We start from the raw sequence: 20,498 nt of genomic DNA on the forward strand, positions 1-20,498 counted from the left end.
ACTCTCTAATAGCAGTAGTCAGATGTAAAATAATCTGAAAACGTAGTCTACAAGATGAGTTAACTAAAGGCTCTCTTGTACAGGTATGTTTCCAGGTCTTTTTTAAAGATATTCACTGAACTTATATGTATCTCCAATTCTAGAGAGTTTTTCCTCGCCCCTGTTACTCATGGGCTCTCTTTGAATGTTTTAACACTCTGTAAAGCACCATGAGATATGTGTAATGTTTTGGCACTATATAAGTGAAATTAAATTGAATTGAAATTGAAATTGAACTCGCCTGTTTGATGTACAGAGGCAGGGTGTTTCATAGCTTTGGGGCATAATGGATAAAAGCAGTTTCTCCACTTTGCTTGTGGAGCACTTTGGGTACAATTAAAATATTAGCATTGGAAGATCTGTTTCCTTTGTGGTTGACAAGATATTAAAAGCTCAGAGATATATGAAGGTGCTATGTAAGTAATTAACATAACCTTTAATTGTATTAAAGGTTATTTTAATCAAATCTATAGGAAGCCAGGGAGCCAGTGCAGTTCAGCTAACACAGAGGTGATGTGTTCTCTCTTCTTGGTCTTAAAAGTTAAAAGTCTAGCAGACTTTTTTTCTGTATGAGTTCCAATTCCTTTATATGTTTTCGGGGGAGACCAGTAAAAAGTGCATTGCAGAAGTCTAACCTGCTAGTGATAAAGGCATGGATTCGTTTTCGTTGGGGAAGGTATTTAGCTGATTACAAACAACTTTTTCAAGTACTTTGCTCAGGAAAGGTAGGTTTGATATAGGCCTATAGTTACTCAGGATAGTATGGTTGAGATTTTACTTTTTAAGTAAAGGTTTCACAACAGCGGTTTTAAAAGCAGTCGGAAAAATACCTGTTTCTAATGAGGTATTTATTATCTTGAGAATAAAGCTATCATATACGTTTTTGAGGAATCTAGTAGGGATTGGATCTAAAGCACATGTTGAGGAGCCGGTCTGAGTTATAATTTTGCTAAACTCAGATTGAGTAATAGTGCTAAAGAATCTTAATTTTGGGGGCCTGTTTTTGGGTGTACTATCAAACGTATGTTACCAATAGCCTCCCTTATTGGTAACAACTTTTTGGGGCAGCCGTGGCCTACTCTTTAGTGCTTCGGACTTGTAACCGGAGGGTTGCCAGTTCGAACCCCAACCAGTAGGAACGGCTGAAGTGCCCTTGAGCAAGGCACCTAATCCCTCACTGCTCCCCGAGCGCCGCTGTAGCAGGCAGCTCACTGCGTTGGGATTAGTGTGTGCTTCACCTCACTGTATGTTCACTGTATGTTCACTGTATGCTGAGTGTGTTTCACTAATTCACGGATTGGGATAAATGCAGAGACCAAATTTCCCTCACGGGATCAAAAGAGTATATATACTTAAACTTATATACTTACTTATATAGAAACTAATTTGTTTTTGAAGAAGTCTGTAAATTCTTTGCATCTTAGAGAGGATGCCTGACTGAGTGTGTCAAAAGGTGTTTGATGCAGTAGCCTATCAATGGTGGAGAACAACAATCCTTGAGTTTCCACTTCTTTCAGCAATTACCTTAGAGAAGTGGACTCTTCTCTCATTCCGAATAGCTCTAATATAATTTTTCTTTTAGAATGGCACGGTGAACCTGTAGCTTATTTTTTTTCCAGGTTCTCTCAGCTTTTCTACAGGATCTTTTTAGGTCATAGATATTTTCGTTCATCCAAGGAGTCAGTTTACTACAGGGCCTTTTTTTAGTCTTTAAGGGCTGTATTTTGGGCCACCAGCGCATGGCGTAATACTCGTTATTCACCCACGGAAAGTTGAATTCAGTATTTTGCACGTTTATTTTTTAAGCATTGCGCCCAGGGGTGGGGCAATTAACAACCTAGGGAGGGGACTAGCGCGTTGTCTAAAAATTGCTATCATACGCCACCTAAACCTGGTCAGAAGTCAATGGCGAGTTGTTCATATGCTATTTTAAGAGCACATGTGAACAGTCATATTGGCAGCTGCACGCACAATCCTTCTATCATTCATGAACGCACACCAGCGCACGTCCATGCAAAGCATTACAAATTGCACGATTACAATGGGAAACATAATTAGAACAAAGATATTACGAAATACTGTGCATCTCATAATGAGTAGTTATTCACCATCATTTGCAAATTGGTAATGACGGTTAAAAGTGATTAGGGGAGAGGCGAGAGACATGTATGGAGCACAGCTGAAGACGCACTGTCACGAGATATAAGCAACTCCTCTGCAGGATAAATGTTGTTTTATTCAGTCATTTGAGCAATATTAGTGTAAGTGTTGCTTTTTCCAGCCTATGTTTTCGGTGGTAACCCATTGTCAGTCAATAGTGAAAGTAACTGCATATAACTGTCTTGTCGTTGACTGACTCCTTGGTGAAGTTAGTTTCACTTTGCCAATGAGTTCAAATAGACGAGTGCAAATGCGTGAAGGCTATGCTAGGTTTTAGTAAAGCATGGTTTAAGAACCATATACGGTCTCGCAAGCAGCCTCCTTCAAATGCGCCTTTGAATGCCAAAATACCCATGCATTTGACATATCGCGCGTTGCGCCGTTAAAGGGAATGACAGATGTCATTCTCATTGGTTTAAAATGATGTTACGCCCCAAACACACCCATATGACTGATTAAAAGACCTAGGAACACCTTGTTACGCCATGCGCTCCACTTTTGATAGCGAAACCCCTCCCAATGTGAACTGGACATCCTACTAAATTTGAATAGACTTTTGACGAGTGACGATGCACTTTAGAATGTCATGATAGGGCCCTAAGGGTGCCACTCTGTCAAGCAGGACACCTAGTTCACTATTGAAAGCCTCTACCATTTGGTCAATACGATGATTTAAAATATCTGAACTTATGGAGTCTGCAAGAGCTATGAACTGCTGCTCTGCTCTAACGTCCAAGAATCGTGATTTGACTGAAATTTCGGGTATAAGTATACGACATTAAAAGATACACAATAATGATCAGACATATTTATATCATTTACTGATTAGTCAGTGACTTCTATCCCTCTAGAAATGAGTAGATCGAGGGTTTTGCCAAGGTTGTGGGTGGACCCCGTAACATGCTGCTTTAGCTCTAAACTGTCCAAAGTATTAAGGAGCTTACTGGCTTTAGCATCGGTCGTCTTATTGACATGGATATTAAAGTCACCATTTACAATTACCGATCATAGCTAGTGATGATGAGCGACATAAGTTCAGAAAACTGGTCGAGGAAGCCAGTCCATAGTTTAGGAGGGCGGTATAAGGTCAATAGAAGTATAGTTGGGTCAGCCTTCAGAGTGAAGGCGATATACTCGAAGGAAGCGAAATCGCTAAAATTGACTCTAGCGCAACTATATTTGTTTGAGAGAATGGTTTACCCTGTCTAGTTGAGTGGAAGAAATTATAATTTGGGGGACAGGTTTCAACAAGAACAGCTTCGCTGTCTGAAGTTAGCCAGGTTTCAACAGGAAACAGAAATTCCAATTTTGTTTTCACTGATGACATCATTTATTGCAAAGGTTTTAGTAATGAGTGCACCTATATTCGGTAAGCCCATGTTAGCTGGAAATGTCTCTTGCTTTTGTAGTCCAGGTAAAGTAGGATTTCATGACTGACTAATTGTAAAATATTTTTTTAGCATAGATCATTTCTATGAGGTGTCCAGAACAACATACTAGAAGTCCTAAGAAATCCTAGTTGAGGAAATATGTTAAATTCTCATCAATCCGAGACGTGTGCCAATAAGGCCAGGCAACAATGCACCCCAATGGGGCTATTTTTTTCCTTTACTCCTATCGAAATGAAACTTTACACAATGAACATATCCATGAAAAGTCTTTTTTTTGTATTACAAGTTTCTTTGAAATAACATTTACAATGCACTGGCGGTGATAGCCTACAGTTAATATGAATCGCGGACAATAACCAAAGAATGGATTTTGCACCTCCATTGACCAATTAAAGGCTGTAGTAGGCCTAGTGTTTCTACATGTTGGCACAAAACGTAATTTCTGTCAGAAGCCAGTCTATAATGCATGCAGGGGGTAATATGAGGCGAGTCACACAGAAGAGGGGCCTGTCTTAGTAGCCTATTCCTGAATCCTGTCCCTTTCAAACTATGTTAAAATTGTGTGATTAGCCGCCAGCATAATGAAATCTAAATGAAAAGACAAAATCTTATTAGGCTATAGGTCCAAACCTATGAGTCTAAGCCTTAGTTAAAAAAAAAATCTTCAGGTGTAAGTTATAAGTCAAAGAACCACATTCTGTGTAATATAGAGGCAGTGGTGGAGGAAGTGCTGAAACTCAGTACTTAAGTAAAAGTACAAATAAGCAGAGAAATATTTATTTTAGTAAAAGTGAAAGTACCACAATGACAACCCTACTTAAGTAAAAGTAAAAAGCACCTGATTTTAAATGTACTTTAAGTATTAAAAGTAAAAGTATTTGCATAATGATTTATTCTCTTAATATCCATATTAATAAAAAAATCAGTAATTAAGCTAGTTTTAGGTTATACTAGACTAGATAGTTTTAAGCTAATTGTGCTTACCATCTGTGGCCCAGTTTACATTCTGACTTACAATTCTAGAGACTGTAATTCTGGTTATCTACTAGGGTGATCTGCTAAGTAAAATATAATTCATCAAAACACGAGGGCCTGAAGTTTAACGGGGTAGACAAGGGAAATGTCCGGTGGATCTTAATGCCAATTCTGCTGGTCCAGATTGAACAGAAAAGTTGTTGAGAAGGTGTCTTTATGATAAGAGAGGTTATCAAAGATACTCTAAAAGATATATAGTTTGTAATTTCTTTTAAAGTATACATTTTGAAGACAAATGGAGTCATACCACAGGTCCAGGGATGGATTACTGAATGGGCTTACTGGGTCCAAGAGCTCAGGGGGCGCTGAAGCCCAAGCCTCTGTGTGAAGTTGCTTCTTCTCCACCCTTCTCTTTTCACAAAACTCACCAGAAGTCATCATTTAAAGGGTCATTTTTTTTTTTTTAAATAAAAAAATCTTCCATGGGAAGTTTCGTACCATTCAGGGCATTATTAGTGGGGTAATTTACGAGATACTAAGTTGGTTCCATTACGTCTGCAGAAAGTCATTAGTTTCTGACAGCGCTACTCAACCAGGGTTCGACCAAGGGAAAACAGGTTCTGGGAGGGTGTTTGGCTCAGGGTCATGGTGCAAAGGACCCTAGGGTGAAATTACTCCGAACCATCGCTTTAAGGCTGCTCAAAGCACAGGCCTTTATTTGGGACAGGCTTGTAATCGAGGCAGGCCTTTATTTCTTATGTGCGTTTTATTGTGAGACATGCGTTTCATTTGGAGTGGCATAACGGTAGGCTATCAAAAGCAGAAGATCTTCGGTTTGGTTTGGGATTTATTTTTTGGTTTGGCTTGATTATATTGTTAAATGTTGGAACTGATGGGCATTGAAATCTGGGGGGTATTTGATGGTTCACTATTAAGTTTCATGTAGTTGAAAGAGTGTCAGGATTTCCACCCACTGTTTATTGAGAGACAAGGCATCCGCTTTTATTCATTCATTGAACGTGTGCTGTGCTGTAATGGAAACCTTATTGCGTAGGCCTACGGTATTGATTTTTTTTTTGCCTCGCGGCAACAATTGTGTTTAAATGTAGGCTAGTACTGCTTCTGCCTCTTGCAAGCTCAGAAGGGGGCGGCAAGTGACTGGTAGCTTGAGAGCAATGTGTTGGAGACCCGGTGTAGGACAACGACTTTACATTGGCATCAGTATTAAACCAACCAACAATATAAAACATTTAGGACCACTTTTATTTCATTGGGGCCCGGCATTTATTTATAAATAGAATCCGGCCATAATTTGAGGATTTACGGTATGCACGCATGTTTTAGGCACAGTGCAAGCCCTAATCGCTGACTGAAAGTGCGCCGAACTTGTGCATTTAAATAACAATATTTTAATACATGTTCCTGGTGGTGACACCCCCGAACCCCCTGTAACTTTTGTGCTTAAGTACGAAAAAATGTCTGACCTGTCGCAAGGTCACCAAGCCCCCCGATCTAGAGCGCCCTACAAGCCTAGAGCGCCCTCTCACGGCTGTGGACGGTAATGTTTCATGTAGGGTTCATGTCAATTCATACTGACTAACATTTAAGAACATGTTAAATTATATATTTTGATATATAAGTCGCACCTGACTATAAGTCACAGGACCAGTCAAACTATGAAAAAAGTGCGACTTACAGTCCGGAAAATACGGTATGCATTTTTCAGCATCAACATCAAGCAACATATGCATAAAATAAGATGTAACTGTTTGTATTTCAGGAGGACATAGTGAGAAGGTCTAGTGAATCTCAGAATACTATGAATAGTAGTCTGATGATCAGGCCCCTAGATGACCACAAGTGTCCCAAAGGACAGGCTGAGGCTACCTTGAAGGTAACAGATTTCTCATTTTCTCACCTTCTATGAGTGCAGCATCTACTCAGAAATGTTTTATTTTTAAAGTTTCTCATTCTATTGCTGTAATGTTACTCATAGTTGAAAAGATATAGACAACAGCACAAAAGTGTTAAAATGCAGGTTAAACAGGTTTGTCAACTGATTCAGAAAAATATTTTGTAAGTGTCATTGTTGTAAATTGAATCTATTCTCTCCCCATCTGTTATTGCATTTTGTATTTGCAGGAGGAAGATGTTGTTACCGGAATTGAGGAAAATATGAGACAGAGAGAGATTGTGTCCAGGTGAATTGTGTTTTTGTATTATGGATTTCTCAGACTATTGTACTTTCAATTTTTAACACCACCTTCCAGGCTTCTAGTAGTCTATTGGCGGTGTTTCATGGCCCAGGCAAGCCTCGTTTTCTTATTCTGACGTCTTAGCAATGACTTTCTTGCTGCAACTTGATCTGTCAAACCTGCAACTCGAAGTCTTCTCCTTACAGTTGAAACTGAGGCTTGCTTACTACGACCACTATTAAGCTGTGCTTGGAGCTGGCCTTTGTACCATTTCAAGCTATTCATTCACTGCTTGAATTGTTCTAAAACTTTTGACCAGTAGTGTACATACAAAGTCAAAGTATCCCAAGGAGAAAATTGTTTTGGCCACTGGGAAACACAAACACAATGTTAAAACAATTAAAGAACAAAGGTACAGTACAGGGCTTAAAATACATTTTTCAAAATGAGGGTGAATTCCCCCCTTCAGTGCTTCACATAGGGGGATTAATGCAGTTTGTGGGGGGCGGGGCATAGGCCTACATTTTACAAACCGAAATCTATTAAGAACAAAGTCTTCGATGTTAAGCATTTTCCTTATTACAGGCGTCAATAAGAACAACGCTTAACATAGTCCTCACTTACATGATTTTGGTTTTGATTTTCTAGTAGAAAAAGTGTTTGTGATGACACATGTCATTATAAATTTGGTAATATTTGATCGCTGTTTTGGTATAAAGCATCTTTCACATAATGAATGTGCACTCTAGAAAGTGAAAGTAGGCCTACTACCGTGCGCTCCATGTCTCTAGCTATCTGTGCACGTCCGCAATCGATTATAACATTCCTCAAATGGAGAACACATCCATGTTCCCTTGTGTCTCATGGCCACTCTAGTCTGTCATGCTTCTGTGTTTGCAAAATTCCTGACAGTTCCTAATCGCTAAACTTTTGTTTTCCTTTCCTGTCGGTTAGCAGTTGATGTATAAGCACCTAGCATAATTTGACTTCAGCGTGACAATTCCTGCTGAGAGGGAGAGAGAGGCACCCGCAAAGTCAGAAGTTGGTCTGTCCAGTCAATAGTCCTGCATTCACGCCGTTCCATTATTAGATTAACGTTATCCGACAGCGCTGTAAAATGTGTGCGGGAATTTCTCGCATTATGATGACTAGAGTTAAGAACTTAGCAGGACTTAAATAAATTATGCGCAATACCCGCAATCCCGTGCTGAAATTTAGGCCCTGCATTAAACATTTGGGCTACTCAAAGAGCCATTATCTATCCACAAGTTTCCTGGGGTGGTTACTAGGGATCGTTTGTGGGCCACATTTCCTGTTTTTGTGTCGCCTCAGCTGTGTTTTTAGCTGATCAGCTGACAGGCTAATCACATCCCTGTATAGTCACTCTGTTGCTGAATAATATTATGGCTTTAAAAAGCTTGGGAACAGTGTGTGCTGTTCGAGGATGTACAGGGTGTCCGCGGGGTTGTAAAAGGTATTAAAAGGTAGTAAATGAAATTAGCCAAATTTAAGGCCATTTAAAAGTATTAAAAAGTAATAAACGTCATCTGATGAGGTATTACATTTTCGAACCACTAACTATGAGGTTTTCCATTTGTGTTAAGTGCAGGCCCAGGCCCCTATCTCCTAAAATTTGCATTTATATCATATTAATTATATGTGCGAGTAGGACCTGAGCGATATGTCAGTGTGCGTCCGCGCCGCGCTCCCTCAAACTGGATATACGGCTGGCTTGCTGCCAAATGTTCGCTACTAGAAGAAGTCATGGGAAAATGTCGTTTTTCAGACATTTGGTTAGAGGACTCGAGATTCAAAGACTGGCTTAGGCTAGTTGGCAACAGCCAAGAGGCTTATTGCCACGTCTGTAAAAAAAAAAAAGACAATAAATGTCACCTGGATGGGAGTAAATGCCGTCAGGTCACATAGTCTACTAGCCAGCAAACAAGAATTTGCGGACGTAGTCAGAGGTGGAAAAGTCGACTGCCTGGCTCAGTGGCTCATCGGCCACGTAGGGCTACTGTCTCTCCACATAAATATGCGTCATTGAGGCTTAATCAAAGCTATCAGTATGTCTACGCTACCAGTTGTCATTGTCATCCAAAAAAGTAATAATTTGCGCCATCGCGTTTTCAATGACACAGGCTGTAAGAGCAGCAGACATAGCCTAAACTAGGCCTAGATACAGTATCACAATAACCCCTTTTCAAATTAAGTCCCCATGAAGGCAGAAGGCCTTTTCATTCAAACAAATATATAATTAAATGAAAGGGGAAAAAGCAAGAATATAACATGTAAACAGATGTACATGTTATAAGGGGTTATTTGCAATGAGCTACCCCTGCCTTGACAACAGAATAGAGGTAAAACATAGGCCTGACAGTGTTGCTTTGTTTAGGCTAGAAGATAAGGTTTAGCCCATAAGATTTAGCATTTTCTACCCTCAGTAAATGTCATGTTAAGGTTAGTTTAACAGGTGTGAACTTTACATTATTCAAAGCTTGCTCCCTTGATGTAGTATGTGATGAGATCAAAGTCCCAATAGACTTGCTAAAAATGTGTTGAATATAACAACCTGTGTAGGTTTTTATAGGCTGTATTGTAATATGCTATCAATATATTATAATATAATATATTTTAAGTCAATGTATCAATTAGTTTCCACAAAAGTCCCCAGAAGTCATCATTTAAGGGGTTATTTTTAAAAATGTTCGTCATGGGGAGCATGCAGGCCCAAAAGTATTTTTATCACATGGGCCCACATTCTCCAGCAGCACCCAATCAATAATTAGTATTTTTGTAAAATGTGACCACCTATTTTTGAATGTGATGCCTTGACTGGCAAAGTATACGAGACAGCAAGGGTGTGTGTGTGTGTGTACTGCGTATGGTCGTGGGCCTATTTGGAAGAAAGTCCAGTAAATCTTTTCTGATTTTCATTAGTCATTTTGTCTTGATTGAGATAGAGTGTAGTGCTGGAGAAGTGGTGTGTGCTCTTCCTACACAATGAAATAACTTTTTATCTTGGGTTAGGATTAATTAATTCTAGCGAACTAACTAGCCTACCCACAAGCAAAAGGCTGTGAAACAACATAAACAGCCCAGTTTACACAAAAGGCTGGCTAACGTGCTAACTGGCCTATTGGAAATGTTATGCAAAGTTGTAGGCTTAATGTGAACTTTTATTTTGTCTCACCGTGTGTTCCGAACTACTGACACGTTTTCCATCTTTCATTCGCATGATGCACATAGCCTATAGCATAACAATGAATTTGAAGGTCATGCTAAAAGTTTGCTTGTAAAAAAAATAAGTAGGTTTAAAAACAGTGATATTTCTGAGCTGTCACAGAGGCAACAAGCATCACGGCACGTTATCGCTAATTGACCTCTCCAGAATAAGTCCCGCCTCCGTAACTTCCGTATCCATCCAACTTCCGGGCGTGGATTGTCTATGGCAGGGATTCCCAAACTGTGGTACTTGTACCCCCGGTGGTACGCGAGCTGCTTCTAGGGGGTACGCGAGATGAAAAGGGCTATGGCGGACAGGTAGCCTATAAAATGAAAATTTTAAATCTTTTGTAATTAATTCATGAATAAATACATAATTTCGAATCAGGTCATAATGATATGAAAACGTGAAATTAAAGGATATCATTTATAAACTCTGTATGTGTTCATCAAAAAAAGGGCAGCTTATTAAACATGACGCCTGGAATAGCTAATAGAATGCGTTACTTTTGTTGGATGGTCCGTGGGGGGAAAGTTTCGCGGGTATAACAGGTTTTTGAAAGAAAGGTAACATTAAGCTAGGCTTTACATTTAACAAACTAAAGGTAGCCTAAGTTTAGTCTTTCTAGGCTGTATAGTGTTGTACAAACGAATACATCCTTGTCATGCGTTGTTGTAGGCCTATTATAAGATAAGATATTGTATGTGGATGTAGTTAGGCTACTATGCAGGCTAATTTTCCTAACTTTTTAACTGACCAAATGCACGCACCTAAAACCGTGAAACGGACAAATATTGTCAACGCGGGGGGGGGGGGGGGGTGTTATGTGTTTATGTGTCGGATGGTGGGGGTACGCGAGCCGAGTCGGAATGTAGGCGGTGGTACGCGGAGGGAAAAGTTTGGGAACCGCTGGTCTATGGGAAATAACATGGCGTTTCGAAATATCATACCGGTAAAACATCTGTAGGTAGCGAAGTTGAAAAAGCTGGTGGGCAGATTGGCCTACACACTTCTGCCATATAGTTTCCACTGGATTTTTTGATTGTCGGTGCCGTTTAAGTAGTATACAATAGACGATACTACTTAAACGGCACCGAAAATCAAAAAATCCAGTGGAAACTAGATGGCAGAAGTGTGTAGGCCAATCTGCCCAGCAGCTTTTTCTACTTTGTCACCTACAGAGTTTGACAGGTACGATCTTTCAAAACGCCATGTTATTTCCCATAGACAATCCACGCCCGGAAGTTGGATGGATACGGAAGTTAGGAGGCGGGATATATTCTGGAGAGGTCTATTAAGCTGCTCTGACAGGAGGTAACGTAGGCTACTTGCGTTTGTCCATGAACTGGCAGTGTGTGCAACCATGACGTGCCACGGGCTAGTTCAATTTCATGTTCAAATTTGTCTTATCAGAGAAAGTGGGAGTTGTAGGCCTGAATGGTATGTTTTTGAAGAGAGAATTTTTTTAGAATAAAATTAATATATAGTCTAGGCCAGCGGTTCCCAAACTTTTCCCTCCGCGTACCACCGCCTACATTCCGACTCGGCTCGCGTACCCCCACCATCCGACACGGCTCGCGTACCCCCACCATCCGACACGGCTCGCGTACCCCCACCATCCGACACATAAACACATAACCCCCCCCCCCCGCGTTGACAATATTTGTCCGTTTCCCGGTTTTAGGTGCGTGCATTTGGTCAGTTAAAAAGTTATGAAAATTAGCCTGCATAGTAGCCTAACTACATCCACATACAATATCTTATCTTATAATAGGCCTACAACAACGCATGACAAGGATGTATTCGTTTGTACAACACTATACAGCCTAGAAAGACTAAACTTAGGCTACCTTTAGTTTGTTAAATGTAAAGCCTAGCTTAATGTTACCTTTCTTTCAAAAACCTGTTATATCCACGAAACTTTCCCCCCACGGACCATCCAACAAAAGTAACGCATTCTATTAGCTATTCCAGGCGTCATGTTTAATAAGCTGCCCTTTTTTTGATGAACACATACAGAGTTTATAAATGATATCCTTTAATTTCACGTTTTCATATCATTATGACCTGATTCAAAATTATGTATTTATTCATGAATTAATTACAAAAGATTTAAAATTTTCATTTTATAGGCTACCTGTCCGCCATAGCCCTTTTCATCTCGCGTACCCCCTAGAAGCAGCTCACGTACCACCGGGGGTATGCGTACCACAGTTTGGGAATCCCTGGCCTAGGTGCTTCTACATCAACCGTTATTGACGGGAAAGGAAAACAAAAGTTCAGCGATCAGGAACCATCAGGATTTTTGCAAACACAGAAGCATGACAGCCTATAACACGAGAGAACATGGATGTGTTCTCCATTTGAGGAACGTTATAATCGATTGCGGACGTGAACAGACAGCTACACGGAGCGCAGGCCTACTTTCACTTTCTAGTGTGAGCATTCATTACGTGAAAGATAACTTGTAGAAAAACAGCGATCAAATATTACATCTATGGCAGTGAGTTTTGTTTTCAAATGTTTTCATGCATGTCTAGATAACGGGTGAGGAATGTTTAGGAGACAGACTATCGTAAATCCTCAAATTATTTAGGCTGTGCAAAGCTCAGCACTTTTATTTGGGGCAGGCTTGTATTCGAGGCAGCTAGGCCTTTATTTCTTACGTGGTTTGTTTTATTGTGAGACATAGGCCTACTTTTCGTTTGGAGCGGCATACCGGTAGGCTATCAAAAGCAGAAGATGTTCGATTTGGGATTTAATTTACGTTTGGACTGTTTGTTTATATTGCTAAATATGCTGAAGATCATCTCCACCAAGTTCCGTGAAAATGTAATGAAATTTTTAACCGCTGAAACTTTAGTAGAGTTTGGACTAAATCTAATAGGTCCAATATGATGGAAAGTGACGTAATAGGGGTCATTGAACTCAAGCCTGATTTGTGAAAATCGGACGCACCATTCAATGGTCACATGCGAGTCCAGTTTTGACCTATTGGTGGCGCTAGAGTGTTGGAACAGAAATACATGTAGCGTTTACGCACTTCTAAAGTATGTTTATCCACCTCAAAATTGCATTTATCCACCTTTGAATATCCTACCGTTTTTAAAGCATTCTATTAAGCTTATGTCGCCTTAAAAAATTGTGTATAGTTTCATATTGTTCATGTTTTTGTTTCATATTGTTGAACCTGTCCTGTGCAACAAATAGTTTACCCATATTGCACTGCATTATAATATACTGTCAGTAACTTGCAGCAGTCAGAAGGAAGCATCAAAGATTGGTCACTGCATGTCATGTCATCACAACAAATTGTGGATGATGCTACATGGCTTCACATTCCAGACATAATAAAGTCCTTAGAGAAATAACTGGGCAAGTGTATTAATAATAATAATAATAATAATAATAATAATAATAATAATCTTTATTTGTATAGCACTTCGCAGCATACACAGAATGCAGCTCAAAGTGCTTTACATTTGGAGCATGTAACACAATAATAGTCAGTCAGTCAATTATCAATCACTTTAACTTTTCTTCATTGCTGTGGCCGTTTATGATCCAATCAGCAACATATCAGAAATATAGAAAATAACATGTAACACAATTATAGAGAAGAGTCAGTCATTCCTCTTTGTTGCTGTGGCCGTTTATGATCCAATCAGCAACATATCAGAAATACTATTATACTACTATAGATATATAAAGGCTTTGCTAACAAATGCTTAGGCTAACAAATGCTTAGGCCCCATTGATGCCGACTCCAAGCAGCCAGCCTTAGCATGTTCTTAGCATATGTCGTAATTATTTGACTTTATACACAGACATTTAAGACTGGCAGCCTTAACCCTTTACCCCCCACAAGCACACCATATGGCAACTGTGGCAAGTATTCCAGGAAGAAACCTTGAGCAGAACCTGACTTAATAGGGGGAGCCCATCTGCTTCTGGCTGGCTGCGCCCTCCAATGGCAGCAGATAGTCTGAAAAAGTAGTCTACAAGATAAGATGAGTTAACTAAAGGCTTTCTTATACAGGTATGTTTTCAGATCTTTTTAAAAAATATTTACTGAACTAGCCTGCTTGATGTACAGAGGCAGGGTGTTCCATAGTTTGGGGGCATAATGGATAAAAGCAGCTTCTCCACTTTGCTTGTGGAGCACTTTGGGCACAATTAAAAGATTAGAATTGGATGATCTAAGTTTCCTTTGTGGTTGATAAGATATTAAAAGGCCAGAGATATATGAAGGTGCTATCCCATTCAGAGCTTTGAAAGTAATTAACATAACCTTAAAATCAATTCTATAGGAAACAGGGAGCCAGTGCAGTTCAGCCAACACAGGGGTGATGTGTTCTCTCTTCTTGGTCTTAGTTAAAAGTCTAGCCGCAGAGTTCTGTATGAGGGCCCATTTCTTTATATGTTTTTGGGAAGACCAGTGAAAAGTGCATAGCAGTAGTTTAACCTGCTAGTGATAAAGGCATGAATGAGTTTTTCTGCATCTTGTTGAGTTAAAAAGGGCCGCACTTTGGCAATGTTTCTCAGGTGGAAATAGGCTGTCTGAGTAACTTTACTGATATGGGGCTTAAAACTTAACTCTGCATCTAAGATGACACCAAGGCCTGTTACTTTTGGTTTGACCTGGTGTGCCAAGTTCCCCAGATTACTAAGAACAATGTCTCGCTTTTGTTTTGGTCCAACCAAAAGTACCTCTGTTTTGTCATCATTTAGTTTTAAAAAAATGTTGCTCATCCACTGATTAGTGGAGGTTAGGCATGCAGTGAGGGAGCAAAGGCCATCTGGGTTAGTTGGCTCCACAGAAATATACAATTGGGTATCATCTGCATAGCTGACTTCTAAGATTAAGATCATTGACTATTTTTACTAGAGCCGTTTCTGTGCTGTGATTTGATCTAAAACCTGATTGTAATTTTTCAAGAATACTGTTTTCGTTGAGGAAGGTATTTAACTGATTACAAACAACTTTTTCAAGTACTTTGCTCAGGAACGGTAGGTTTGATATAGGCCTGTAGTTGCTCAGGATAGTATGGTCAAGATTTGACTTTTTAAGTAAAGGTTTCACAACAGCGGTTTAAAAGCAGTTGGAAATATACCTGTTTCTAATGAGGTATTTATTATCTTGAGAATAAAGTGAGCTCAGCTATACGTTTTTGAGGAATCTAATAGGGATTGGATCCAAAGAACATGTTGAGGAGCCGGTTTGAGTTATAATTTTACTAAGCTCAGATTGAGTAATAGTGCTAAAGAATCTTAATTTTGGGGGGGCTGTTTTTGGGTGTACTATCAAACATATTACCTATTTTACCCTTAGCCTCCCTTAGTTTACTCTGACAGGCTACCATATAAAATGATTGAGGGGGAAGTCTCCCCTCCCCTTTGCCCTTTTCGAAATGCTACTGGCACAGAGATGTGTACAGCATTAGGTCAATTAACTTAAAGGTGTACTGTAGGTAGGCTATAGCACTCAGACTGGACTCCTACACACTTAATGCATGCTAAATAAATTGTTATATATTAGTTCATTATAGGTAGTCTGTCTAAGATTTCATATTTCTTTCTTTTATGGTGATTAGGCCATTCTGACATACTGACTACATACTGACATTTTTGTTCTCCCTTCATTGTGATTTATTAAACACATAATAAATGTATTTATTCCTTCTGGAGTTAACAATGAACTAAGATTAATGTAGGAATTGAATAGTGATTGTGTGGCTTATGAGGGAACACTCAGTGATACCCTTGGTACCATCAAATGGTAACCTATAGCGATGTGGTCAGGATACATACACCGGTATACCATGGTCTGCCTTACCTGTAACCGCGCCGTGGACCGCCTGATCACAGAATTTATAGTTAACCCACCTCTTTTTTTACCACCACACCCCTGGTGCCTGTGTTACTTCTGCAAATCCCAAGTAGCAGTGTTTCATTTTACATTGGAATTTGTACACATTGCAATTGTACTAGTCACATGTAAATAAGACAATGTTGGAGTTCTTTACCCTTACAAAAATTAAATGTTTGCGCCAGATTTGCAGCAAACCTGTATGGATGATTTGTGGGAGTTCACTACATTACATTACATTATATTACATTTGGTTGACGCATTTTTAACTAAAGCGACTAACAACATGGTAAACAGTTTAAGTTTTAAAGCAATTCTCAACAATTTTAGGACAATTTAAAAACGGTAGAGTACAGTAAGAATAAGTGCATCAGTGAGTGCTGTTTTTAACAGTTACAGTACGTGTCAGTTCAAGGCGGCTGGTAAGTGCTAGGATCAGCAGCTTGTTGTGAGTGGTGCTATGAGAGGATATGTTCTCTAAAGAGCTGGGTCTTCAGGAGTTTTTTGAAAATGGAGAGGGATGTCCCTGCCCTTGTAGGAACTGGCAGTGTGTTCCACCAACGAGGAACAACAAATGAGAAAAGTTTGGATCTCACTAGAAAATATTGCCAAAAGTTTGCCAATGTTGGCCGCTAGAGGCAAACTTCCAGCAAAGTTAAGGCAACAATGAGAATTTTGCCACTAGTGGCAAATGTGTTCGCCAGTGATTTACCACCACACTCTGCCGACAATGGCAAACTTCCAGTGAACTTCTGGTGACAAACCTAATTTGCCTATGACATTGCTGCAAATTTGCTGCAACATTGCCAAAAGTTAACCGCAATTGGCCAACTGTTCGTCAGAAACCTGTAAGGGTAATGAGTCAGTAACTCTACTTGTCTTTTTTTTCTTTCAGATTTATCGTTAGTGTAACTTTCTTTCTTTCTCTCTCCCCAGGGTTGAACCTGAGACAGACAGCCTCATTTTAACTGACACACAGATTCCTTTAGAATCTGTAAACACGGCCCTCTTCATGAAGGTAAGTCCTTATAATCCTGAAGTATTAAATTCATGTGATGCACTGTAAATCAAATGTGCCCTACTATTGGATGTTTGAATGCTTACATAACCTTATGTGCTGGAATACTCATGTAGGAGAAATCGGATGAATGGGACATGCAGGCAACCCCCCAGACTGAGAACTTGATAGATTTTACAGACTCCACTCCTGTTGTAAGTTTTATATGACTCTCATGTTTGTATGCAGAAGGATTATTCCATGAAATCAGTGCATTTTGTGCCCTCAATAAACAACAATATCAACAAATATTCAACAATAAAACAATAACAGTACATTTGTAGCTAACAAACATATCATTACCTTCATGTTGTCTTCTGATCTACATTTTAAATATAATTAAAAACAATTGCAAATATAGTTGCAAGCAGCAATGTGGGGGCCTTGCAGTACACTAGCAGGAATGGCATTGCCATGGCATGAGCAAGCACTCACAGCAACTTTCATGGCAATTAAAAAGATAGTTTAGAAACAGTACCGTTCACGTATACAAGCGGGCGCCATCTTGGGAAAACAGTCATGTGACAGTTCAGCTTGCATTGCTCCAGTCCAAAGTCGCAACGTGAGCTGAATAGTCACGTGACTTTTTTTCCAGGATGGCGCCAGCCTGTATACGTGAACGGTACTGTTTCTAAACAATCTTTTTAATAAACTGTCTGTACACTTACAAAGTTCTCAATGCTTTGGTTTACATGTAGGGCCCCTCATTATGCTACCGTGGAAGTGTGGTGCTATTTTGAGCCTTGTTAGTGGTATAGAAATAGCTATTTCTTTTTACTTTACGTGTGCCCCGAAGACTAGCGTTATACGCTAATTAGCGGTTTGTGGTAAAACTGGTCATGTTCGATTAGCATGAAAACATATTCCAGAGAACGGACGAACTCGGTACACATGTGTTATTAACCCCTAGGTTAATTTTGTGCCGGAATTGTCCTTTAACTAAGTTTGCGTTACAGTTCATAAATGGCATTTTCATAGGTTCCACTTATATGCCTCAATATGAAATCATTTAATCATTCGGTTCAAAGATAAAATGCACTTTCAGTTATATAGAGAAAAACCTATAGTGTATGAGATATTTAGAATTCTGTCTTTTGCTCAGTGAAAAAAACAGAATCAATCTGTCACCTTTTGTTCTAAAGATAAATGATAAATGTATCAATAACTACACATCGCAGTAAGTCGTAGAATCTTAAAATGTTTTCACTCCCCGATTTGACATCTGACTCAAAAATTCACAGATATAATGGTCATGTAACAAAAATAAGATGTTTTAACCATCTAAGCATGATGCATAGCTAAATATGGGATGATTAATTATTCTCTGAAGATGCAAAATCAATTGTGGAAAGAGAAAAGCTTAAGTACAGACTAACTGATGATTACTACTTCCCTGTGTGCTTCAGTCTATTGTTGTGTGTGTGTGTGTGTGTGTGTCTGTCTAAGCCTAGCAGATGATGGGGTGTAAATGCTGTTGGAGTTGGTGTGTCTGTGTAAGAAAGATAGGCGAAGTGTCTAGAAGAACAGAGAAGCGTCTATGCTTTCTACCTCACATTACCTCCCCAGTTTCTCTGAAGTTTCATTCAAAAATGGAATCCTTGAAATTTTAACTTTTATGTATCACCACAAAGCTTTCCCAGTTTTTCACTTACAGTGCTGGCCAAAAGTATTGGCACCCATGCTAAAGTTGACTGAAAAGAGGAATATAAAATCATCTTTTGGAAATTGATCTTAATGCCTTAAGTGAAAAATGAGGAAATATCGAACCTTTAAGGACACCAATTTCCTTAGTGAATGAATAATGTATCATAAATAAATAAATGTTCTTACTTAAAATACAGGGGTCATAAGTATTGGCACCCCTATGTTAAATTCCCATAGAGACAGGCAGATTTTTATTTTTAAAGGCCAGTTATTTCATGGATCCAGAATACTGTGCATCCTGATAAAGTTACCTTGGCCTTTGGAATTAAAATAGCCCCACATCATCACATACCCTTCACCATACCTAGAGATTGGCATGGGTGTTATTTCAGTTAGCCTATTAGCTGGTTTGATTTGCATTGAGCTCAATGAGCATCAAACCAGCTAATAGGCTAACTGAAAGGTAGCCAAGGTAACTTTATCAGGATGCACAGTATTCTGGATCCATGAAATAACTGGCCTTTAAAAATAAAAATCTGCCTGTCTCTATGGGAATTTAACATAGGGGTGCCAATACTTATGACCCCTGTATTTTAAGGAAGAACATTTATTTATTTATGATACATTATTCATTCACTAAGAAAATTGGTGTCCTTAACGGTTAGATATTTCCTCATTTTTCACTTAAGGCATTAAGATCAATTTCCAAAAGATGATTTTATATTCCTCTTTTCAGTCAACTTTAGCATAGGTGCCAATACTTTTGGCCAGCACTGTACATTAAGACAAGTATTTTTTGCATTACAAGTAGGGATGTAACGATTACCGGTATAATGGTAAACCGCGATAAAAATGTTGACGATAATAATTACCGTTTTCATTTCAAATATCATGATTATCACTCTTGATTACCGCGGTGTGGAAACCGCGTGTTTTATCCTTCCCAGCTTCATCCGAGCCTGCTTTTGACATACAGTAGGCCTGGTACAATGGTACAAAACTGGTGCCCTACTGATTCTGTTGTCTAATTGATGGTTTTAACTACGATTCTGACTAGGCTACACCTGATTTTAAAAGGCAGAACTTTTTCACCGCAAAACATGCACTGTATCATGTAGCCACTCTGCATCTTTTATGTTCGCGTCCACATTAAATCCATTCCACTCACTTTATGAGGAGAATACAGTAGCCTAAAGTTTTATTTTGAACGCTTACTTTGGTCTCACTCATTGCATCCAAATAACAGAAATAGCAAACTCCAAGTTATGGTAGGATAGTTAAGCTATAAGCACATAGCCAATTAAACATGAAGAAAAAAGTGAACGGGACACTTTTTGAAAGTATTTCAGCTTGTGTAGGCCTATCAGTGCTTTCTGAACATATTGAACACACTTTTAGAAATACCATGATAATACCGAAAACCGTGATAATTTTGGTCACTATAACCGTGAGGTTAAATTTTCATACCGTTACATCCCTAATTACAAGTTTTCTGAAATGTAATGTTTAAATATGCAAATTAGGCTTAATCTACTGAAATATGCGCTAATGTGCACACATTTCCAAACTTGACACGTACATATAGGATGAAGCCACCTTAAAAATTAGCATTGCTGTTTAATGATATAATAGTAGCCAGCAAGTAAAGAAGGTCCCTCTAAACACCATGAAGGTGTTAGGCAGCATGTTAGAATGTTAGCAATCATGAGTTTTAACTTAGCTTCGGGAATCCTGGATATTTTGTTTTATTGCCTTAGTGGAGCTGCTTAGCTGAAAAATTGTGTACTTTGTTTAGAAAGCATGTTCAAAAATATATTGAACCATCGTGAATTTTCAACATGGCCATCTGTGCCAACTGTTTTCAGCAAGGCAGTGGGCGAATATCCGGAAGTGGAGTCTTTGGTGCAGCAACAGCGAGGCAAATCCTCAAGTGTACACACTA

General features: G+C 39.1%; 1 protein-coding gene across 1 annotated transcript in view; it reads left to right on the plus strand.

The window, feature by feature from the left end:
- Positions 1-20,498, plus strand: part of epb41l5 (erythrocyte membrane protein band 4.1 like 5) — a 318,268-nt gene that overhangs the window by 239,677 nt on the left and 58,093 nt on the right. The window contains exons 19-22 of the mRNA XM_076264241.1: positions 6,346-6,459; positions 6,708-6,766; positions 16,792-16,873; positions 16,990-17,067. Of these exons, the coding sequence (XP_076120356.1) occupies positions 6,346-6,459; positions 6,708-6,766; positions 16,792-16,873; positions 16,990-17,067 (333 nt within the window). The remainder of the gene's footprint in view (positions 1-6,345; positions 6,460-6,707; positions 6,767-16,791; positions 16,874-16,989; positions 17,068-20,498) is intronic.

This window comes from Alosa pseudoharengus, unplaced genomic scaffold (assembly GCF_046254945.1).
Source record: "Alosa pseudoharengus isolate Yale_2024_CS ecotype anadromous, Long Island Sound unplaced genomic scaffold, YU_APseudo_1.1 YU_APseudo_1.1_scf_3, whole genome shotgun sequence".
NCBI lineage: Eukaryota > Metazoa > Chordata > Actinopteri > Clupeiformes > Clupeidae > Alosa > Alosa pseudoharengus.